This window comes from Anarrhichthys ocellatus, unplaced genomic scaffold, assembly GCF_004355925.1.
Source record: "Anarrhichthys ocellatus isolate YVR2014 unplaced genomic scaffold, GSC_Weel_1.0 scaffold1, whole genome shotgun sequence".
Taxonomy (NCBI): Eukaryota; Metazoa; Chordata; class Actinopteri; order Perciformes; family Anarhichadidae; genus Anarrhichthys; species Anarrhichthys ocellatus.
In genome coordinates, this window is record NW_022280031.1 from 3,609,359 (window position 1) to 3,634,609 (window position 25,251).

General features: G+C 38.3%; 2 protein-coding genes across 5 annotated transcripts in view; one reads left to right on the forward strand and one right to left on the reverse strand.

The window, feature by feature from the left end:
• pax7a (paired box 7a) overlaps positions 1-6,523 on the reverse strand; it is a 45,911-nt gene extending 39,388 nt beyond the window's left edge. For 2 of the 4 annotated variants that reach the window (XM_031867130.1, XM_031867300.1), the window contains exons 1-4: positions 6,085-6,523; positions 4,511-4,746; positions 3,818-3,962; positions 3,315-3,443 (exon numbers count right to left, since the gene is read on the reverse strand). In XM_031867130.1, the coding sequence (XP_031722990.1) occupies positions 3,315-3,443; positions 3,818-3,962; positions 4,511-4,746; positions 6,085-6,172 (598 nt within the window). In that variant the 5' untranslated portion in view covers positions 6,173-6,523. The remainder of the gene's footprint in view (positions 1-3,314; positions 3,444-3,817; positions 3,963-4,510; positions 4,747-6,084) is intronic. The other 2 variants (XM_031867217.1, XM_031867387.1) reach the window with 2 other exon arrangements.
• Positions 6,524-18,943: 12,420 nt separating this feature from the next.
• Positions 18,944-22,119, forward strand: mrps16 (mitochondrial ribosomal protein S16). Its single transcript, XM_031849382.1, has 4 exons — positions 18,944-19,079; positions 19,550-19,580; positions 20,682-20,948; positions 21,482-22,119. The coding sequence occupies exons 2-4, from the start codon at positions 19,568-19,570 to the stop codon at positions 21,604-21,606; spliced, it is 405 nt and encodes a 134-aa protein (XP_031705242.1). The 5' UTR covers positions 18,944-19,079; positions 19,550-19,567; the 3' UTR covers positions 21,607-22,119.
• The last annotated feature ends 3,132 nt before the right edge of the window (positions 22,120-25,251 follow it).

Sequence of the window (25,251 nt, forward strand, 5' to 3'; positions counted from 1 at the left end):
GAAATATGGCTTGAGTGGCTGCGGGGACAGGGGAGGTTAATCCGAGTTTAATGCAGTGAAGCACAGCGCAGGGTCTGGGCTATGATGGGTATGTTATCTCTGCCCAACATTTGGGTCTCCCTCAATTTCCACCCAGCCAAATAGCTGCGAGAAAGTGCAGATGGAGTCACTCTCAATGCCTGAGGAAAAAACGTTATTAATAGCTAAATAACTTCCCCATACTTTCACTGAATCTCTCTCACACACTGTTCCAGATGGATTTGTTTGAAGTGGTCTCTCGCTTCATTCCCCTGTCCTTCTCATTCAGCACGGCTTTAGACCCGAAATATAGCTACATTATATTACCATACACTTAGAGACTGCGTGTGCGTGCGCGAACGTGTGTGTGCGTCTGGTAGTGCGTGCGTGGTGGTTACGTGGAGAGCGTGGAGGCGGCAGCTTTTGACACTTTTTAATCACTATTTGCGTGTTTATTGTTAATAACAGCAAGACATATTAATATTGTGTTTCTTTGTTTTGTTCTGTAATTAGTTGCAGTTACCTGCGGAGGACAAACCGATTTTTTTTTTGCGTAATTGTTTGACGTATGACGTAAATTAACTGTTTATCCTACAGGTACAGAAAGAGAAATGGATTTTTTTGTTAAATGTACGTCGTGATTTACGCTTCAGATGCATCCCACTACAAATTACATTTCGTAACCTCCTTTTAGCCAGCCCTAACCTGGATCTTTGGTCTGTCTGACTTCCTCCCACCTCTCTGCTGCTCTGTCACTTTCCTTCCCTGATGCTCGGAAATAATCCCACCTGACATGTGTTTAATTAGATTGAGGACCCCAGGTAATCCTGCGATTTGCTGAAGTGTCCATCGCCTGTCTGCGCCTCATCTGACGGTCAAGTTGGTTGCGTTAGTGTGGCAGATGGACGCCGGACAGCTGATTCACCTTTTTTTATGATCGGTGTGGCGCTAAACAAAAGGATGTCCAAGTTTGCACAGATGTAGCGCAACCTTTCCACAATATCTGGCGCGTGATTTAACTTTGGCACAGAATAATTTAACAGTTGTAGCCTACATGACAATTAACGTGAGCACTAACTTATCGCGGCACAATAGGAACGGTGAGTGAACCGAGATCTCCGCTCCGTGATGACAAACGATCAACAATTATCATAACAAAAAGGGCCAATATAGTGTGACAAGGTCGAACTATTTTCGGAGCATATACGGTGAGCTTTGGTTGGTTTAACTTCCGCTACATGTTTCTGATGAATAACAGCTGACTCCAAGCAACAAAATAACATTTACAATATTGTAAAATGCTTAGCAGTTTGAATACACGCTGAATAAATCTAGATTAGAGCTGGGATAAATCCGTGATGTAACCCCTGAGAAAATCAAATACACAGGCCTAATAAACAAATAGATAAATAAATAAAGTCTTAAAATCTGGATAAGTAAACGAAAAAAAAAATCTCATGAATTTTGTGCCCTGGGCGAGCCACTGTGAGCTCCGCTCAGAGATGAAAGTGAAAAGAAATAAAAGGCTCTGTTTAATCTGCTTTAAAACCCCTCTCCACATAAGGGCTGTGCTTCAAACTCGGAGAGTGAGGGGCTGATTGGGGATAAATACATTTCTTACCATGCCTGCGAGCTATTACACCCGGCACGAACACAGCCACCTATTCAGCAACCATCGTTTCCAGTGCTTACTCTAATAAGTATTAACATTATTAAATGCCATCCGGATGCCGGTAGTCTAAACTGCTTTACGCAGAGGATGCGCCTCTTTTTATAGCAACGTAATTGAGTTCCAATTTAAAACACAAGAAGCGCTAAGAAAAAAAATAGACGCAGGGACATTATGTGGATATTTTTGCACCAACAGTAGACAGGCAATAATAATGCAATGATAAAGTAGTTAACACTTTACAAGTCAAACTATCACATCACTCAGAAAACATGTGCTCGTTGTTACGCGACAGAGTTGTGCGTAACGAGCAGACTCTCCAACATTTATTTGGTAATTTATAGCCAAAAGGTTTTACAAACCATCTATATGGACACTTGAAACATTTGCAATAGAATTGTGATATTCTTCTGGTAACATTAATGCGTGGTGTGACAGAGAAAAGAGACCGTTTTCACGCTATCAACTGATTCTTCTCCAAACGGCCATTATATAAAATTACAAAACTATCTACCAGCGGGGCGTACTGAATAATTCATCTCCTTTTATGTCTCTCCTTGCCCTTTGTCCAAAGTTTTCTCTATTTTTTACCCGATTTTTGAATGAGAATGGACGGGTCCATACTCTCCTTTTCGCTGCCCTGCTTTCCAGGATTTGCTTTTGTACCTCGGACTCTTCACTTTAGAAACGCATCAATGGAGGGGAGGTTTTGGTCGTGAAGTTCATCTTCAAGTTTGAAAATGTTTTGGCAGTGTCTTTCTGAGGGAAAATTAGGCTTTTGTGGACTCTTATCTAAACCCCATTCAGCCAACCTTTATATCGTTTGGAAGCTGTGCATTTTTCACTCCATAACAATAAAACAAACAGTGAAACACTGAACATAATGTGACAATAAAATATGACAATAAAACATGACGTTCATCTTTGAAAATGTCAAACAACTCTACTCTTATTTAAAAACTTAGAATACGAAAAATGTCACATTATCTAATTTAAATTATAATTCCTTCCAATGTCCCCGGGTGTTATTTCTCACGTGTAATAATATATTTAATCTTTAAAAATATATAAAACATGCTAGAAATACATTGTATGCCACAGGAGATACCAATACATTTAAGGTTAATATAAACTTGTAAATATTAATGTAAATATTATACACTGGCAGCAAATACTTGCGTCAACGCTTTATTTTCCCCTCCTCGCAGCATTACTAATAGAGCAAATAATAATATGAACAAGTGGTGAAATGTCAGTGAACTGACATCGATTGTGATTGGGTCAACTGTCAGCTGTCATTTAGAGGTCGTTAAATGACTGAATGAATGAGGAGGAATTCGCTACACAAATTAATTTCCAGTAGTTAAATACCTTCTGCCAAGACTCTCATAAATAATTGAGTGAATGAACAACTGCTGGCTCGGAGTTAAAAGCAGGAATAAATTCTGCGTTTAGCTGCAGCTCGGATGTGGGGCAATTTCCCAAGAGGACGTAAAGTGGGAAGTCTAGTTAGAACATTTGCTCCCTGCTTACAAGGCTGCAATTTACCCTAAATAATAATAATAATAATAATAACAATAATTTGTTATTTCAGACATATACAAAACTGCCATATAATTTAACTTACATTTATCACCGAGGATGCCATCGATGCTATGCTTTGTTTTCTTTTCTCCATCTTCATCCTTCTTATCACAGTCATCCTCGTCATCTTTTTTGCCAAATCGGGCCCTCAATACGCGGCTGATGGAGCTCACTAATGGCAACAAAAAAGTAAATTAGCTCTAAAACCCATAAAAGAACCATTGTAATCCTATCATACATTTTTTTAGGATACCATACAAAAAAGCACAGAAAAAAAGTTTTACATGAAGAAGCTGCGTTGAAAAAAAAGGTCTATATTAATAAAGGAAAAATTACACTATAAATACAACAATGAAAATTATCTGTTGAGCACCAAAGGCAAAGGGTGATTTTTTCTCTGGGTCACGTAGCTGTATGTGTGCTTCCTGCTACACTGAAACATGTTATTATCAGTAACTGGGGCTTAAAACATGTTGGATTTAAAGTGATGTTCAGAAGTGATGCTGCAGTGCTCGCTCGTAATAAGAAAAAAAAAGTGCAGCTTACCAGATGAAGCCTCACCTGAAGGAACTGTGCTTCTGTCGCACACCCCGTCCTTCAGCAGCTTATCCCGGATCTCCCAGCTGAACATACCGGGGTTTTCTCTCTTGTACTCCTCGATACGCTTCTCCACGTCAGGAGTTGCCACCTGCTTTAGGTTTGAAATTATGTAAAGGGAGGAAATGGGCAAACAAAGGAAGACATTTCAGTTTTAATTGAGAGGCATTTTTAAAGATAAAGAAAACTGTGATCCTAAAATTTAGGCTGCTGAAAATAAAAGACAAAACTATAAAATATGTATCCTTTATTTAGTGGCAATATTATGAGACCAAATAATAATAGGCCAACCATTAAGACACTATAAACGAAATAAAAAAATACTGTAATGGAAATAATATTACCATTATTTAGTATTGAATAAATACAATATTGTATAATCAAGCAATACTGAGCACCTTAGACAACAATTATTATCATGGGAATTGGCTCCTCGGTGTTTTTAATTTTCAGTTTTTTTTAATTCATGTAAAAGTAGTTTGATTATTATCATTAATATTCAGCCAAAAAAAATCCCAAAAGAGGAGATCTACTCTTTTTTTGTCGTGTTGTGCCCTCTATCATAATCATTGTAATAAACACAAGATCACTCAGGTGTCGTGCACCTCGCGACCCACACACCCGTTCATGGATCCCACTCACCCTGGGCTTGCTGCCTCCTATGGCTCCCGGACGGATCGAGCCGGTCTCTTGGTATCGGCAGAGGATCTTGGAGACACAACCGTGAGAAACTCGCAGCTGTCGCGAGATTACGCAGGGTCGGATGCCGTGGTGGGCCATCTCCACTATCTTGTGTCGGATGTGATTTGGCAGGGGCCTCCCGTTGATGAACACACCGCCAAGCTGGTTCACCCTACCCTGGCCCAGAGGGGTGGATACTGCGCCACAATAAACAATAAAAGTCTCAGAAACAACATAAACAACAACACATCCTGTCCTCTAACTAAATGTTCACTTCAATGTTGGCTGTGTGAAGCGAAATGGGCTTGAGTTATCGTCAAATAGCGGCGTGTTTGCTGTGTTGCTGACTTTTTTTAATGGGACGCAGTTTACGCACATTATCATATTATACATTTTCAAGAGAGCCTCCTGCCAAATTCATCCAGCGTCAGTCTGTCTGACAGCATGTATCCGAGGCCACTTCAGGATCCAATTTCACATTCAAGAGACACTAAAGAGGCTGACACTTCCAACCTTGATTATTCCTAGTCATGCTGTACAAATATTGATGTGATCCTTTGAGTCATCTCTTTGCTGTGTGTATTATTGCCATTTCCAGCAGCAGGACACTTGAACAAATCCCGCAGCTCGAGTAACTTGCGAGCTACGTGGTTTTTGTACATTTCAGTCCAGAGCACTTGAGCACGAACTGGGTGTAATGGGAAAACTGTTTCCATAAATGCATGCAAATACGAAGTGATCTTTTTTCCGGCCATATGTTCAGACGACTTGAGTGTGGGCATCGAAGTTAAAAAAGAATTACCAATTAGATTGCTTTTGTGTGTGTGTGTGTGTGTGTGTGTGTGTGTGTGTGCGTGTCTGTAAGAATTGAAGCTGGACTAAAAGAAATGTTGCTTTAATATCCCCCCTAAAAAACAAATCAAAAAAGGCTGCTTATCCTGTCATCTAAAGTATTATGAAGATACATTTCTGTCAGGTGGGCTTCAATTATTTTACTCCAAAAAATGATTGAAAATAAAACATTTTCTGCACCTATTATACGATCAACCAATCATTTAAAAGTCAAAGCATTAAAAACATAAAACAAATCCGCAAATAACAAATTAAAAACCGTAATTAATACCAACATTTCGGGCAGATTATGTATAATAAGAAGGAATTACTGAGAGTACAGATCTGTCTAAATACAAATAAATTGAAATGTAGTTACAAACAAATAAAGACCGAACACATAAATTCCTAGAAAATATCATCTGGCTGAATCAAAACACACGAGTATGAGGTATTTTAAAATGCTGTGGGTTATTTTCAAAGCACGAGCTGATGCTTTCCCTACAAATATAATTCACTTTTGATTCAGGTTGTTAACTTTAATCATCACTGACTGGAGGTCGAATTTGTTCACCCACCTTTTTATTTCCCAGCATGTCGCCAGTTACGCACTGCGCCGCGTGTGACTATCAGAGTGGAGTGCTGATGAGTTTTGTCACACAGCACAAGTTCAAACATCAAACACACGTTGACATTTATCTTACCTTCCAGGGGGAAGCCGGTTCGAGGATAGTTCTGGCCTGGCGCAGGGCGCATCATCCGAGGCATCGTTCCTGGTAGTGTAGCCATCATGCTACCTTCACAAACAAAGCGGACTCCAGTCCAACTTATAAAGCGGAATGTCTTCAAAATGATCAATATGATGCTCGGTCTGCTGTCAAATCCCAATCCCAGGCGGACAATCTGGACAAGTCCTTGTTCCACCGGGGAAAATGATGCTCTCCTCTGGTGCGATGAACTTGCCAAATATATATTTAAAAAGATAACAGCTGCTGCAAATAAATTAACAACCTCTTCAAACTGGGAAGTCTGCAAAATGGAGCTCTTAAAGTTGTGTGTATGAGTTGGAGAAAATGCACTGTTATTCTTTTCCCTTGGTGTAGTTTGGGTTCAGTATAATGCCTGCTGGCTGGTGGGAAGTAGTTTAAGTGGCCAACTTTCGTGCATGTCGTAGGAGGAGACAGCCGAGCGCTCCCATAGGCTCCCTGGCCTTTCTTTTATGGATGAAAGCGAGTGGGTTTAGCCAGGAGCCGACCGACCAATCAGAGCAACACATTCCACTTTTAATTCACTGCTGCCTCCTTGACTCCATACACCAAAAAGCAGTTCAAAATGTTATTATGTCTAAATGTTATTCTAAAGCCTGTCTTTTCAAAATGTGTCTGCTTCCCTGACATTCGACCCGGTGGGATATTAATGCTTTTAAATGGTGATATTTTGATTCCCTTTCTCTTTCTTTCTTTCTTTTCTTGATATAGACGAAACTCGAGCAATTGAACAATATATTGCTTAAAAACTACTTCTATAGCATTACATTTAAACTGTAATATTTTGTTCGAACACAATTGCAATATATGTATTGCCTGCTGATTAAGAATCAAACTCCGAATAAAATACCATAATCAGAAAAAAATGTTATTAGTTGAATCAATTGACCAAAATCATTATATCATTGATACAACTTGACATGTTATTCCTCCATAAATGCACCGGTAAATAAATATACGCAGAGCTTCATGACAATAAAAATCGCGGCCCAAAATACTTGAGTCAGGAGTTGATGATGTGCTTTCTGAACGGACAAAGGCTGCGCACAAGCAGCGCTGGGGAAGGTTGGACTATAAGATGCTTTTGGCTTGTTAACCTTTCAATTAAGTAAATGTGCGCAGCATGAACGTGTAAATCGCTCCTATATCCGCTGTGGTAATTACAACATTTGGATCGACCCGCTATTGATGACAACAGGTTGACTTGCCCTCAAGTACGAACAAGAGTAATTGCTTAAAGGTAATTGTTAAAAACAAATAATACGCCACTATTAAACACGAATAAAAAGAGCACAAGTGGCAAAAAATAAAAGGTGCATGTGTGAACTCTGTGGGCCCACCGTGCATATACAATTGTGTGACAATTGCCGTGGAAAACACTCCTAGTGGAAGGCAATTTCACAAATAATTTTAGCAACAATTAGGGAGTGTGGAGGGGTGAAATGGCGATTTCACATGCAGATGTGCTGGTGGGAAGGATCTGGTACCCTGCCGAATAACTATGACCCTCACTCTCCCGCTTTGGTTTGCTTCACATGGGACAGAGAAGCACAAAGAGAGCGCCTTACCCTCCTGGGAAGGCGCAAAGAGCACTGGATTAAGTCAAGCATCAATCAAGCGAAATCCAAACAATAGCACATTTCTCTTATGGAAAACACGTTATTTTACAATTATGTCACCTCTCTGTTTCTCTGAAGCTATAGGTATTTTTTTTAAATCACACAGACACGCAAATAAAGCTAATAACCCCAGCTAATATCAGGTCTGGCCTCTGTTATCCTAATCATTATTAGCCTGTTATTCATTTGTTATGCAGCTGTTGATGATTACTCCCAAAATAAAAGAGTTTGCAGTGTGCAGAGAAACGTTGGGTCATTTACATGATTATGAAATGAAATATGATGTTTTGCAGTTTGTATAATACCCTCGCAAACATAAAGACATTTGTATGACTGAAATATGTAAACAACAGTTAATCTTGCAATCTAATGTTTTTGTTTGTTTTTAGGTATTTTAAGAATTTTGGTCCAGTATACTGTGCTGTTACAATTACACGAAAACCACTACAATAACCCTAAAAATGAAAACAAACAAACAACTTTGGAGCTGAAAAAGACATACAAGCTCACCAAAGGCAGCATTTATTGCAACACTTGAATTGCACTTCATTGTCGAGTTCTTTGTTGGTCTGTGCTCAAATTGTTCTTGATGTAACACCATGTAATTTTCAATGAGGCCAGATGATGTAAAATGATGATCCTTAAATTCATAGTAACTTCAGCTTGCAGTAAACTAAATCCAGAAGTGTTAAATAGAACAATTACAGCCACCTCTTCAAACGTTTTGAGCCAGTTTTACTTTCATGAGAACTCCAGGAAGAAAACACTGAGAGCTATAAAATGCAGCATTAACAGTTGATTTTAATCTTTCAAAGGCCTGCAGTTGGATCATATTTTCAGAGTTCTTTCAGCATGTTGGTTTGTTTATTAACATTGTTGTGGCGCCATGTCCACTAGTGGGCGACTGCTGTTCCACTTTTTCAAACAGTTTATTTATTTGGAGAAAAGCCACATTGGTCACCTTTATGTTTTCTGTGTACTGCTCCAGTTTCGGTATTTTTGTGCGAATAAGTGAATGTTTTTGTATTATTTGACCACAAGTGGCATCTGCATCCCACTCGTCCCCGTCACACCCTAAACTCCATTTATCCTGGTTGTTTCTGCAGGGTTCGGCTCAGCGTCTGGCTCATATAAGTAACTCTGTCATTTAAGTTTCCTTTCAGCTGCAGCAGACAGAAAAACACTTCCTCTCTCTCATGATACTGTCTGCAATCTTATCTTGATCAGCACCGCTCTTCAAACACTTTCCTACATAGCCTCTCATTATTTGTGTTATGGCAATTACCAAAGTTTCTTTTTTGCTTGTAGGTGAACACTTTCCCCCCATCTCCTATCTACATTTATTTTCTCTATGCACAACGTTTAGCTATTCACATTGAGGAGCACAAAGAGAAAACACCTTTGATGAGAGGCATCGCCAATTTAGGCTTTATCTTTGTCTGAGCCGAACAAAGGCGAGAAGCACAAGCATTAAGTGTATACAAACATTATTTTGCACTGCATTTAAACTGTGCTTTAATCGTCCAGTAAGTGAGAGGGGAGTGTTGAATGCAACCAAACAACACTTTTTGTCTTTAGAGAATGCTGTGCAGAATATCTTTAGATTATGTGTTGTTTTATTTCTGCAGTACAGCAGATATTACGACAGCAAATTCACATTCTGAAAGATGTCGGTCAGAGATGATATTCCTCTGTTCATGCATTGTCTGCGTACTGTTGATAAAATGAAAAAAAGAATAACCTCAATAAACATTCAGACAAATAGTCTCCTGCTGTCTTATGATCCCTGCTGTCCTGAAGTATAAACAAATAAAATAAATTTATGAATTTAATTCAATAGTTTCCTGAAGCATTTTCCATTTTGTGGTTATATTAATGCTTAAGGCAAGTTCTGTTTTTAAAAATAGTCTTACATCTGTACTCCACACATAAATCATAAGCAGCTTCTCCTATGATGGCAGGCCTCGACTATGTCGTCTTTGAAATTGTAGCATGTGAGATCTGCATGCGTGTAACAACACCGTGGTCCGTGTGATAAACTGCCACCCAAAGATTTCAAGGAGGAAGTTTCTGAGTACATTAAGCCCCAAAAAATAGTGAACAATCGTTTTTCCACCATCTTCCGTCCATTCATAGTTTACCTCCACTGTCATTTCAGAGAGTTTCTTTCTGCTTCAACACTGACAAGATCTGCACTTCCACCACAGCCTTGTTAACTTGTTGAGACTTTTTCACATCTGCTCAGAATTATCTAAATGTGTAATCACTTCCTTATGGGAAATATTTTATCACGATAGAGAGAGAGAGAGAGAGAGAGAGAGAGAGAGAGAGAGAGAGAGAGAGCGTATAAAATGCTCTCTGAGGAGGAGACTGGCTAAAAGCTTACTTTGGGTTGTAACTTTAACTAAAGAAAGCTGATTTGAGATAATCATCTCATTATGTGTGGCACAGGGAGGAGTGCTGAACAGGCATGTAGGGTCTGACAAGGTGTTGTTTGGTTAATAGGGAGAGCAAGGAGCATTCCTCACACTCATTTGGAACAAGTTAGCCAACGTGTGAACCTTGCTTGAACTCCCACAGTCTCCTCCTTGCTGGCTTTATACAGAACATATATAAAAAAGACAAAATAAAGTCAGCAAGGCGAGGCAGTTTGGAAAATGTTTGGAAAATGTTTGGAAAATGTAATACTTCCAAAAGAATAGACAACCCCGTTTCTTACAACCATAAAGACAACAATCCAGCACTACAGTCCCTTTTTCAATCCTGATGCTCTGAGGACCGAATGGATTGTAACCCATAAAAAAAGATCTGTTACACAAAATTATCTTTTTTTTTTCTTCTCATTTTTCTTTTTCCTTTGCTAAACAATGAAAATGTCTACCTCTTCAGGCCTCAAAAGTCCTTAAAATGAGAGAGAAGCTCCAGTCGTTTGGTTGATCTTTGGTTGGTCACAAGTAGACATTGTTGAATTTAAAGACAAAAAGCCTGGTAGCTTCTTCTGTACAAGACATCCGAAGACCTTACTCTTTCCTACATCACCGCATACTCTATTCACACACAGCGTGTGGTAGGGGAGTGGGAAAACAACATATGTTATGTTGTCTCTGTGAGTCTGGCGTCTGAGTTATGACTCACGGAGACATCTATAACTCAACCAGTGATCAAACACAGCCAAAGGCCACTTAGAGAGGGCAGCTTTCTCTGGATTTCCAAGGAGATCAGAGGTATCAGAGCGAGGACAAACGGGACATGGAGAATACCAAATGATGGCGCAACTGTGGTAAAAATTAGAAGAAAAATCACTCATATCAGACAAAGCTGGGGAAAAAAAGAAAGTGAATGTTGCCTCCTTGTTGCAACACCATCAGATCGGCTCTGCAGAGAGAAACAACTCTGTGGAAAGAAGCGAGGTGTGCGGGTGACATCACACAAACAGGCAGACTCAGCTGGAAGGGTGCATGTGGGTGCAGGGGTGGCAGCAGCGGGCTGGGGGTTGACATCCTGTCACTGTTCATTATAGTGTGAATTCAGTGTACCCTCAACAGCACCCTCACTTGGCACAAGCAGAACAAACTGGGGATGCGACACTGGAGATAGAGGTCCGGAGGAAAGAATGAAGACAATAGAGGCAGTGGACAATTCACTGCACAAAGACAGACAATCTGAAGTCTTCGAAGAAGAGCTATCTCCCTATTTGAAGCCAGGAAGTAACAGGGAAACAGATCAGTACAAAATACAAGGCACATGACAAAGACACGATGATGGCTGTTGTCTCCTCAGCGTCTCAGGAGGTGCAAAAGCGCTCCTTTATCCTCCTTAAACAATGCGTTAAGAGACCTGTTGTCTGCATATCCCGAGGCTCTTATCACCACACAGCAGAGCTCACCTGTCCTCTTCTGTTCAACACAACAGAAAACCAATAAAGCTCCTCTTTCTGTTTCACTGTCACAAGATATCACACTTTCACTTCAACACCAGTTTGTTAAATGTTTGTGTGTGTGAGGACAGCGTTGGTCGTGAGAGTTTAACGCGATGCCTGCTTCTCTGAGTTGTGCGTAAACAAGGTGCCATGTCAAAGCCAACCGCTGATCTCGTGTCTTTGATGATTAGCCTCCGACCGGCACAAACGCATTCCGATAATGCAACATTTGAAATGGTGTATAACTTGTCATGGCCGCCTACGATATCCCTAAGATAAGACACCTTTTGGTTTAGTGTCAGTTTCCTAAGAGAGGGGCATCATTACAGCTACACAAGGAGTAATCTCTGCATTGCTACTGGGTCTTCAATAAACAGGTTACACTTACACCTAAATGTGAAAGATCACAGATGAACAGATTTCCCTGAAGCATGTATGAACATGACTGAGACTAAATCAGCAAACGAGTATTTTGGAAGAATTTGTCCCCGTTGATATTTGTCACTTTGCTCAAAATCCCTTCAAAGGTTTGACTATACAACCACGAGCGTTTTTCTATTAATTGGTACGTTTTTTAAAATTGGTCAAAGGAAAACAAAATCTTCTTTTAAGTTTGTCAAACCTGTTTGTGTTCTGTCCAGTAAACTGAACATAAGGAAAATGAAGTACGGCTGCTTTACCGTTCTGCCTGCAGTAACAGGAAACACCGATTATTTACAATGTAAAAATATACATTGGCTAAAACTCCTTTTAATGCTGTAACAACACTGGACACAGAGTACACTGAAACCTTTCGAGAGTTTGCCTGTAAAGGAATACTGTGGGTTGCTGGCATTATTTCATTACAGTGGCCAGTGTTACAATCCATTTTACAGGACCAAGAATGCTCCGTGTGCGTGTTGTACTTGTGTGAGTGTGTGTGTGTGTGTGTGTGTGTGGCATGTGATCGGACCAAAATTCTTGGGTATCACGCTCTGATGTGCATGCCAAATCCACTTGTCCTCTCACACAACCTACCAGTGTGGCTCTGCCGTTTCAGCTCTGCCAGCTGAGGCCTGGGGAGAGCAGCAGCACAGGAAGCAGGTCACAAACCCTTATAGCAGCAGTCACAAAATGATATGCTTACTGAATTTGACCAAAATATGACTTTTAACAGGCTATAGTTACCCTGTATGCAAACTCTTACTGTTTTGTTTGTTGTCTTAGAAGGAGATTTGTATTGCTTCTTATGTGTGTTGTCATATTTATTGGATTATATTTTGTTATTTTCTTTTATGGAGCCTCCCAGCAAAAGCATTTGACACGATTGTACTTGTATAATCGGAGTGACAATAAAGATCTGGAATCCTGAATCTCACCGGATGCTAATCATTTCATGTCAATTGTGAATCTAGTGGCTTTTCAAAAAAATCTATTATCAAAATGTATTATCATTTCTAAACAGAGGTTCAGAGTGTTTTTAAAAAAAACCCAGATCGTATTATATATAACTAAATGACTTTTGCAAACTGATGAATGCATAGCTGAGATGTCAGTGCATTTTACTCCGCTGAGCTGAACATAGAAATTGATTAAGTAAAGAGACATAAACAGAATTAAAGGAGAAATCAGTGAGTATGTGAACGCCGTTTGCACTAGCTGGACGCTGACAGTGGTGGAAGAAGTATTCAGATACTGTACTTAAGTAAAAGTAGTAGTACCACGATGTAAAAGTCCTGCAATCAAAATGTAGTCCAAAAGTATGATCAGCAAAATAAAAAAGCAAAATTACAAATTTCGGAGATGCATAGATATGTAAGAAGCATTTTACTGCTGCTCGAGATGAAGGTAACTGTTAGTACTTTGTAAACTGGTAGTTTAATCTGTAACAAGTTCTCATATTTGATATACTGATCGCATGATATCTATGTGAATCTGCAGCCGCAATGTAGCTGTCAAATAAATGTAGAGATGTAAAAAGCTTTCCCTCAGAACAGTAGTGCAGTCGAAATAGTAGAAAATGGAAATCCTTGAGGAAGGTATAATCACCTCTAAACTACAGACATTCCACCATTGGACTGTGGCATTAATTACACTTGCCTCAGCTCTCTCTTTGTCTTTGATTGAGTGCAACGTGCAACTGTTAAACGGGCAATTGTTTGGGGCTTCAAAATGTCATTTTCTAAAAGGGGGAGCTCACATTATAATCAGAGCGACATGTTTGTTCTACAAGTACAAACATGGACACAAACATTTGCTTTTTATTAGGCCAAATAGATTTTTTTTGTGCACATTTCCCTGTTTCTGGTGCTGAAGAAGATATAAAGTCATTAAAACATAATTGAAAGTGCAGTTTACAACCCAATTTCAATGAGTTGAACACGATTATCCTGTGAACTTCCTGTTTCTTAAATATTATCCTGGTCTTTGAAGACTTACATGATATCCCATCAGACCGTGTTTAAGCCCTACAAGAGTTGGTTCATTTCTCAAAGCTAAAGCTGTTGAAGAGGTTGAGGAAAACAGCATTTTACACCTATTCTTCTCAAATGTTTGAAAATGGAACCAGAGAACAGTTTGCTTTGGTAAATGAAGGCAGTTACTACATAATTAGTGACAAATAAAAGCTGTTCAAAGTAACAGTATTAGTTAGTGTGTGTTAGTATTTAATACATTTGTCTCATGAAATATGTTGTGTATCACCCACAACACTCCCTACTTTGTTGACCAAGGCAAGCAACCACATGCCTCTCAATTCCAAAGAACACATAACATTTCTGCTTTAATCAGTGGCTGCAATAGTAGAGACATCTTCGGCAAAATAAGTAACAGAAAAAGAAAAAGCCTCTTTGTTAATGAAGATAAAAGTGATGCCTCCATTTTGCATGCTATCACAATTAGTCTCACCACAACCCTCTGAAAGATCCTTCCAGAGAAGGAAGATCACTTGACCACCCGTCTGTGACCAAATCTTGTCTTTCCATTAGGTGCTCTCCGTAACCATAACGTCTATCTCTGCTCAAGCTGGACACAGATGCTTAAAAAAGCACGGGGCATCACAAAGAGCTCACAGACAAGAAGTCACACGGCTCCTGTGATTGAAAAGATCCATTATTACGATGAACTGAGCTCAAGAATCTTATGTGTGTGCTATTCCTTTCAAAAACTAAAACAACAAACCTTGATTTTCCTTCAATGTAAATGAGCAGTTTGGCCAGCTGTTTTACTGATAATCTACCTCATAAAATGTATTATTTGGTGCAGAAATGGTGGTCAAGTAGCATGAAATGGTTTTGGGCGTTCAGTTGGAGTGATTTTAACACAGGGACTTAGAGTTGATCCCTGTAGGTTGTTGGTGGTATTTCAATGTTCCACAGACAAGAAATAAAAATTAACTTTTGCTGTGACTTTCACCTCTTGCCCCGGTCAGAGACATTTCTCATGGCCTCTTGTGTTGTGATCTGGCTCCTGATCAATTCTTGAACCTAGTGTTTGCATGCACTCCCTAGTGTTCATGTGGGTTTCTTTGGGGTACTCCAATAGTTTCATTGAACCTTTCAAATGCATGCAAGTGAATTAGATAGTCAACATTGCTCAAACTGTACAAAGTAATGTCTTCACAATATCCGGATGGGATGTCCTGTCCGATATCACGATATAGTATGTTTTATGGCAATTCAACAAATAAAGTCTTTATGAAATACACACATGATAAAGCATATTTTGTATACTTCTGTTTCAATTAACTATTTGGCAAATGAAAAGTACTGACTAAGAACATAACAGTTTCAAGGTGAATTATAGGGGGACAAATGTAATTTATCGACATAATTGTATATCACGGTACCTCAATATATGATTTAATCACGATACGATTTAATTGAAAAACAATAAAGTATGATATTGAATTATCATCCGGCCATGTCTTTTTCTTATTCTTCTTTCAAAACACAACAAAAGATAGACGGACATCTTTCCAGACACTACCCACGCCAACATACAGGCACGTAAAACTGGAAAACAGTTAAAGTAAATACACCAGAAGAGAATCCACAAGGAGGACTTTTTTTTTAAACAGACAAAGATGATCACATTTTACAGTTACCACCAATATAGGAAACGTATCAATCTTTAAGAAGACACTATACCCCTTTATAATTCAATAAACAAAGTTCTACAATACTTTGACATTTTGGAAAGTACACTTGTATTCTTTCTTGAAAGATGAGAATATTGATACCACTCACACATAATGGTCGATGAATAGAAGGGTACGGCCAGCAGCGGGTTAGCTTAGCTTAGCACCAAGACATATGAGTAGTTGCGACCAGGAGAGACTCCAGGAAGTTTCTTCTCAAGAAATAGTCCATCACTGTCAATTTTTTTCAACTTTGGTTTACGTTGGGATTGTACAAACTAAATATAATTTTCATTAGTGAGCTGTAGAGGTGCTGGTAGGCGGATTCTGTTGCCTTCGTACAGCGCAAGCCAGCTAGCTCTTTCCCCCTGTTTTCAATCTGTGTGCAAAGCTAGCAGCAGCTGGCTGTAGCTTAATATATAATGGACAGATATGAGTACCAAAAATGATCATCTGACTCCCCACCAAAAAATGAATAAATGTCTTTCCCAAAATGTCAAAGTATTCCTTTAATTCCTGTGTGTGAAGTGTGAACTTCAATCTGAAACACAATTCAGATTCATGCAGCTTCTGGGGTGTGAGGCGCAGTTCTGAATATAAAAATATGTACCTTGAACTAACAATAGCTGACACAAGTCTGACCAAAGTTCTGCATCAACATTTACACTTCGCTTTAATTATTTGAACAAATTTCTCAAAAGGCCCCCTTTCAAGCAGATCATATAATTCTTTGCAGCTTTGGAAATAACTGCCGAAAGTGATTCAAAGCGATTTTGTGATTCTAGACTTGAGCTGGTATATATGTAATACACAGTATGTAGAGGTTTGGGACCATATAACAAACCCATGGCCTCACATCAATTTAAAATGTTACTTTAATTCAGCTTACAGAAGTAGTAAGAGTTAAATGCACGATGTATGATCAAGTATGGTGTTCAGAAGACATTAGTGGTATTGTCTTCTTCTTCCACATAATCAAATTAAACTAAGACATCTTTAACTACAATGTCTGGGGGAGCCTCAACCTTTAAAGAAGACTTATCCTGCTTTTTCCAAGTAAAATATCTGGTCATCTGAGCGTCTCTAACTGAACTGTCACAGATGATTAGAGGAGGAACAACTCGTCTTGGTATCCCAAAGAGCATGAGGTCCTCACGAGAGACTGAGCCACAACTAGAATCAATGTCACCGTTCAGATAATCACGCATTGCCGATTCACCATGTAAGATGAATTTTGTTTGCTTCCTAACTGTGTAAAGCCTCTATTCATTTTCAGATTTTTCCACAGAAAAAACGTGGTCAACTCAATAATGACACTTTCCTCTTGAAATCTCAGCCCTGGTTGTTGAGAACCAAGTGTTTAATGTTATGTTGTTCATCTTGGTTGCTGAAATTAAATCTGTGACAAACCAAACTGACAACATTTTCGAATCTTTTCAAACTCGCAACCTTGTTTTCCTTTATAAATCTAGTTAGACACGTGTGTGAGAGTTTGGGTAGTGTGATAGGTAGGTCAATTATATTAGTTTTAAACATTGTGTACTATACTTCTCATTCTGGCATTTTGTTTTCAGGATTTCTCATGTTTCTATTCAAATATAGTCAAAATAATCAGCAGCAACATCCTAGCTACAGAGTTCTGTATTATTAGTTCATAATTAGAGAGAGATTTTAGTTGATAAATTAGTTAGACTACATTACAAAAGAAATGGCAACGTATAAAGTAGCAACCTTGTATGTATTCTTTACTAAAAACTTTTAAAAAATGTGACATAATGGGAGTTAAATCAATTAAATGAAAAAGTGTTTTATAAACATTCTAAGTAATGTCTCTTTTGTCTGTTTGTAAGTCATAACTGGCTTTATTTATGAGGAGTCACGCAGGGACAGAAGGATATTTTCAGAAATACAAACGGGGGCCCATCTCTTTTGTGTGTCTTCTGTGACCTCTCCTCGCAGAAAACCATGTGTTTGTCACACACACACACACACACACAGAAAAACAAGCTTTACACAACAGGAGTGTGAAATCACCATGTTCCAAGACTGGGGGGGGGGGGGGTTGTATTTGTGCTCCCAGTGGGCAGAAATCTCTGTGCACTCAGACGACATCAGGCAAAGCAATGACCCCTGAATTCATGATCGCTCTCAGGAAACAAGTGTTTCATCTCTGCCGGGGTCAACAGGGGACACTGATTTGAAACTCAATGCGTTACTGATGTAAGACACACAATACATGTAGAACAGAAATGATAGAAAAGAGAATGTGAAAGATGACCTGTCTGACAGCACAGTTATAACCAAAGAGCTTATACAATGTACTGAAGTGATTTTACATAACTTTAGCATTCTCGCTGTTTGATACATCTAAGGTAATATTGTATAAGTAGTCTAGTTTTTACTCCACTGCATTTATCTGATAGCTGTAGTTACTAGTTTATGATTTGACCTTCAAAACTAAATCTGTTCATAAAATATGACATAAATTAAAGTACCCATCAGTAGGCCTACCTCAACCAGCTAACATATTTATATGCTGCTTAATATACCAATACTAATAATATTAATAATAATACAATAATATGATGTAGTAACAGCCTTGTAAAATATTAGCACTATAACACTCGAAATGGGCAATTCTGTGTAATGAGTAGGCCTACTTTTACTTTTGGATACTTCAAGTATAATTTGGCCGATACAACTTGTCATGTAATTCTACTGAAACTTTTAAATGCAAAACCTAACTTGTAATATATTATATTATTTAGCAGTGTGCTATTACTACTTTTACTCAAAAATCGGAGTACTTCTACCACCCATGACCAAAGGTTATTCGTAAAATCACAACATAAAAACTTGAATGTAATGTGTGATGGCATGTTTTTATTAAGTTATTTTTTAAGTTGAGGGACATTTTCAAGGCTGACATAAATTCTTCAAAATAGTTTTAATGTGTCCGAAAATATTTCACTCTGAAGCATAAGCGTTCACAACATAGACTTTAACAGTAGGCTACAAAGTATTACAAGCCATGCCTTTAGTTTGCTGCGGTACAGTGGGGAGCAGTGCAACAGCGCCATCTTGCGTCACGATGATGCAGTAACGCATGTGACGTGCGTCACTTCCTGTTTAAACATGGCCGCGTACTGACAAATGTCACATTTCTCCTGCTGCTGTAAACATACAGTTATTAAGGTTGATTATATCACCTGGCCAGCAAAAAGGAAAAGGCGACAACTGGGGAGATTTTGCTTCACTCGGTCCAACACCTGCAGAGGTATTTTGCTCGTTTTTTGCTCGTTTCTGAGCCGCACGTGACGTTAGTCCTCAAACAGCCCTTTAGAAGTCAGCCGTTAGCAACAGCTACATGGCTGTTCTGTTGTTTAATGATGCGTTCAGTGTTGTCACAGGATAATTAACACCTAACTCTATGAGACTCACTGCTGGCGTTGTTAATTAAGAAAGACACGTTAATATGAAAAGGAGTTTTTTTTTTTCTATTGTCCATTATATCAGTTTATCTGCGATGTCTAACTTAAGGGGATGTTTTGTGTTCGACGTGCATGAAGTTGTATTAAATGTGTTCTCTCGCTCACATTGGGTTACTGCTCTTGTTTGTTAGGTTTGTAGTATCTCGTGAACCCATGTGGGCTGGGCACCTCTTGGTGCATGACGTTTTGAAAAGTAAATGATTTACCTACTACTAATACACACTTCGGTTTAATGTTGACTTTTGTGTTGTTGCAGGATAATCGAGCCAACACCATGGTTCATTTATGTGAGTATAAGATGTGAACACAACGGGCACATCCGGACGGTTTTGATGTTTCTGTCTTTGTAGCAGCAAGGACCGGGACAGAGTTCTAGCAAGACAAGTACATAAACCATTTAGAGTATGTGTAGTCGCACGTTTCTCGTGTATTTTGTAAGGATTACACGTTTAGCAGAAGCAGCCGGGACAGCTTCCTCACTTAACTATTGCTGCTTCGTCAGCAGTGAACAGAATTAGCTTGTCATATATAAAGTGTATCAATATGACTGTAACCCTACAGCTAACAATTATTCCCTGTTACAGATTGATCAGTCGATGAACACTTAATCTGTGAAATGCCAAAGATAGTGAAAACTGCACATCACAAGAGGACATGTCTTCAAATGTCTTGTTTTATCAAAACACAATGATATGCAATAAAAAATAATAGAAAACTCTTTAAGAAGCAAGAATATTTGCAATTGTTGCTTGATTATGCAAGTGTAATGGTTAATCGATAAATTATAGATTCATTTTCTGTCAGTCGATGATTCAACTAACTGTTTTTGCCACGATATAGTCTATAATGTACATATACATTCAGTTTCCAACTTACTAGGTTCATCCAGCGAAAGCGAATGTGGTTTAGAGATGTGTTGATTTAACTCTGTGGTCATTTTACAAGAGGCAGTTTCAGGTGCTTTTGTTTTTATTTATATTGTTGTATAGTGAAGAGAGAGATGTTGCTTACATTTCTTCCACCCCATTCACATCAATATGGTGTTTCAGTTTCACCGTAATAGAGCAAATGTCAAAAAGTATTTTACAATAATAGAGAAAAAGCAACAGACACAATACAAGATAATACAAATAAAGAACACTAAACCAAAGCAAGACGTGAACGTTTCACTGCTGCTCCTCCCGTCACTTAGGATTGTAAAAGCAAGAGGTCAGTCTGTGGTTTTATTTCACATGAACTATGCTTAACTGGAAATTACTTAAACAAGATGGTCAAAATCTCTGAAGTTACAGCCTTTAGTGAAGAGTGCATTATCCACATTAACAATGACAAGAAACTCATTTCCTTTTCCCTTTAGCAATGCTTACTGTGCTCATTTCCTTCTGCAGCATCACTCCTGCTTAAGAAGTACCACGGAGGTTACGTTGTCATCCGATTGGCTCTCGCAGGCCACAAACAAGCAAACAGACCTTTTTATCGAGTCGTGGCAGCTTACAACAAAAGGGCAAGAGATGGTAAATATTTAGAGCAGCTGGGAACCTACGACCCCCTCCCCAACATCCACAATGAGAAACTTGTCAGCTTCAACTTCGACCGAATCAAGTACTGGATCGGCTGTGGCGCACACCCTACAATGCCAGTGGCCAAACTTCTAGGTGTGTATTCACTACATGAGCATGTGCTTTTAAGGTGGATCAACATTGCTGTTTTCTGCCTGTCCAGATAACTGTGCTGCTCTTAGTGATTTGTTTATTAATGAGGGCCATCCATAACCTTTAAGAGCACCTACACCTTTAATTTCTATCTAGAGCTTTACGTCTGTGTTGACCATTCTTTGAAATCTTGTTTTCTATATGATCTGCTACCATAAATGATGATGACTGTCTAGAATTATTATGTGTTCTCACTGGGCCCTAAAGCACCTCATCCATGCCCTCTCCTTTTAAAGGATTGTACAGATACAGATTACATGTGCTTTTACGGTCACAACAAGCAGGTAGAACATCAGGTATTACTCGGTTCTCCAGAAATTGGCAACGAGAAATTCAAATGAAAAGAGATGCATCAGCTCCAAAATATTTTGAAATCTACTAGACAACATTCATGTAATAACTAGTTGGGAAAGCTTGTAGTGAAAGATATTGACTATAAGATATTCACTGCCCCTCTCCGCTATCTCTTTCTGCAGGGTTGGCAGGATTTTTCCCTCTGCACCCAATGACGATAACAGAGGCGGAGCGTCGGAGAGCGCAAACAGAGCTGATAGCAACAGGAACAGAAGAAGTTCTGCAGGAGGGACAGAAGGAGGCTTAAGTGTGTGTGTGTGTGTGTGTGTGGGTGTGTGGGTGTGTGGGTGTGTGGGTGGGTGGGTGGGTGGGTGGGTGGGTGTGTGTGTGTGTGTGTCACAGTCATTTGGAGGGAACTGATCTATTTGTTTCCTAACCTGTTTGGTGGACTGCTTGAAGCTATGTCAGATATGGCATATTGTAGTTCTAGTTGCTCTAGTAGCAGCTATGGACAATTCTTATTGAAACTGATTCTTGATAAAATGCAATAGTTTGAGGTTATGTTAATGAGTGGAGTGCCTCGAGAGACAGTTGTGTATTTACTGTTTTATTAAACATTAATAAAATATTTCAATATTATTCCATTTGGCTGAGGTTAACAAGCTGATTTTTTTCTATCATCCTCTGTCTAACATTTTCAAGACCTTTTTATGGAAAAATATTTGAGTTTACTTGGAACCTGACTCACGGAGGGTGTTTTCATCTTTCATTTTTGTCTGTTTTCTTCCTTTTAAAATTAATAAATAACTATTAGTCCGTTGCCATGCCAACATATTTATTACCTGGCTTTGTTGAAACTCTGAAGTCCTGAAATGACCCACAAACCCTCTACACAGCACTGGCCGTCGGACAATGACTCATTGATGCATAATGAATAACTTGAGATTACAATATCTTATTTATTGGGTTATTTGGAAATTTTGTGGGGTAAAGCATAGCTTAATTAAAAAACAAAAATGCTGCATTCAAATAGGGATTTGAACATCAATGACCATGGCAATGGTTGAAGCATTTTGGTGGGCCTTAGTTATGTCAAACACAAGAATAGAGGGAAATCAGAAGTGAGTGGGTTTGCTGATGTGATTATTGGCAAGCTTTACAGCACTTAGTTTCTTCTAGGCTCAATAGCAAATTCTCCACCCGTATGCTGACCTGCATGTTATTGAAAACTTTGTAAACTGAAAACTTACTGTTAATCATTACATGACTTCTGATAGTTAACAATATTGTTGAATCATTATGCAGTTAATCATGTTTTTGCTGCTTCATAGGAAACAGCCTAATGCCATTTGTTTCTCATTAGAGTGAATATTTACAGACCGTATTCAGTTACCTTCGGTCATGCTGTAAGCTCAACCTTGTATTGAAGACCACTACAATGAAAAACAAATCATACACAGTAAATAATCAATTTCAGAATATATTTGACCATTACAATGGAAAAAGCAATGGTCATATCATTTAGATATCTCTAAAACATGAATACTCCATACTTAACTGTGTGGTTAACAACCTTAAGCAGCACATGTCTTCATCATCAACAGGTCATATTGTAGAAATAAGGTTGCAGACAGCACTATGTGCATGTTATCTTTTGTTAATACAATGCAAGCAAACACATTGTGTGTTTATATCTGTACTTTATTGTTTCGGCTCTGTTCACAAAAAGCTCTCAAATGAGCTCTGTGGACAGGTCATTTAATGAAGTACTACAAAGTGTTTATCCTTGCATGCTTATGTCAAACCACAAGTATGGCTCACGTCAATCAGGTAATTATTAAAAGACTAATTTGAGTCAAGATGCACTTGACAATGCAAGGTGACATTTGAAAGTTCTGCAGAAACAAACAAAACTTAAAATAGTCATTCATTTCTATAAGGATTGTGGTGTAAAGGTCAGTTTGATTCTTTAACATGTTGGAGCACCGAGCATTCCCAAATACAACTAACTATAAAGCAGCAGGGTATTGCTGAAAAATGTTGGTTATAAGTATATTTTTGTTGGAATCTGACCATGTGCCCTCCACATGTGAAGAAATTTACAGTGTTTCAATTTCTGCCCCCAAACACATTAATAATTCTATTGATGTCAATAATTTAGTTTTCTTAAATGCTGATAATCCAAACACGCTCCTTTTCGTTTCCAACATTCTTTATAGAATTTTAAAAATGGTCCCAAATTCTTTCGTCTCTACTTTGAAATTATTGCATTATTATTATTTGACATAGTGAGCAGGAAGTAATCTGTTTCTTTGCGTAGGGAGGGCACTGCATCAGTAACAACCTCAGTTGATCATTAATTACACAGAGTATATTTGATAATGATAGAAGAAATGTGATATGGCATACCACTACCAACAGGATCAGATTTAAGTGACAATCTGCAGACGTTTATAAGGGGAGATTAAGTCTAGTGCAAGACTGAAAATTGCATAAGTTAATTATTCTGCTTCATTATACTGTATACATGTTTATGGAGTGAAAGACATTGCAGCAGTTGAAATATTTCAACATTACATCTTTTGGATGATTATTTGAATGGCCTGGAAAATGATAAAGTGGATTAATTTGGGATCCTGTAATTGGAGGAGGCGTTCTCTTATAATCCTTACTTTTGTGGTCGTTGTGCTCATGGCATTTTGTGTGTTCTTAACACAAAAAAGAGGTAAGTCTGTGATTTATCGTATTCTTTGCATAACCAGGTGAGCCTGAAGATGTATTTTGAATATACTATTTTTTACACTGATATCATTTGACAGTATGTATGTATCGTGCTATGACATTTTGACATGATTAATTTTAGTCCTACAATTAATGCAGAAAGTGCAAACTCTGTCCATGCTGTTAACATGCAAATTAGGCATCACACACAATACTTTGTACTCAATATATGAGTTTTTTGGAACATAAAGTTCACAAAAAATGGGACTGAATTTGGTGATTCATTTAGTAATTTTTTTATATTTAAAAGTCACCTGGAGTAATGTTTTGTGGGTGCAGTTTAGGTAGCTTATTCACAAACCTATACAAAATCTAAGTCACCTTTTCTATTACTTGCAACGGGCATATTTATAAATATATATATATGTTTTTATATATACATTTTCAGTAAATTTTTAATAACTGCATCATCTCAGGATTGGACATTTTTTCATAGGCGCAACCTAAATTCCATAAAAGCAATAGAGTGCACACAAGAGGGAAATAACTGATACTGACTAGATTTACTGGCATATTCAGTGAATAATTGAAGAAACAGAATAGTGTAAGAATACAAACATTACACTACAGCCTTTCGATATTTGCACGAGATAATGAAAATGTATCCTATTCAGTGTTGGAGGAAGTGATATCCATTTTATAAGACCTTAGTAAGTCTCATATCAAAGTCTAAAAGCCAGTCTCTGTACTATTGAAGATAACGATGCTAACAAGAAAAAATTAACTCAAGAAGATGATATGATTTGACAAAATAATTAGGAATTGTTCCAAGTAAACATTGTTGAAACAATGAAAAGACAGAATAATGTGTTAAATAAATTTTAACTTAAGTTTTGACTGAACTTTAATGGTGATGCCAGATGCTGTGATGTGCAATGACAAATGCATTCATCATGCACAAATATTGTCTTGTTTAACAGATGATCAAAATGCAAAACAATACAAAACGGACGAAACATGGAAGAAACCACAGAAAGCAGATAACCATAAAGGAAAGAATCTGTCAAACATAAACATGTCAGAGGTCTTTCCAAAAATACGATTTAATAACAAAACAGACCAACAGGATATGACTCATTCACTAGAATCACAGCCAAGCAAAACAGATTCAACAGAGTCAATAACAACACTCACCTCAAATGGAAGAAGCAGCACTACCAACACTGATCAT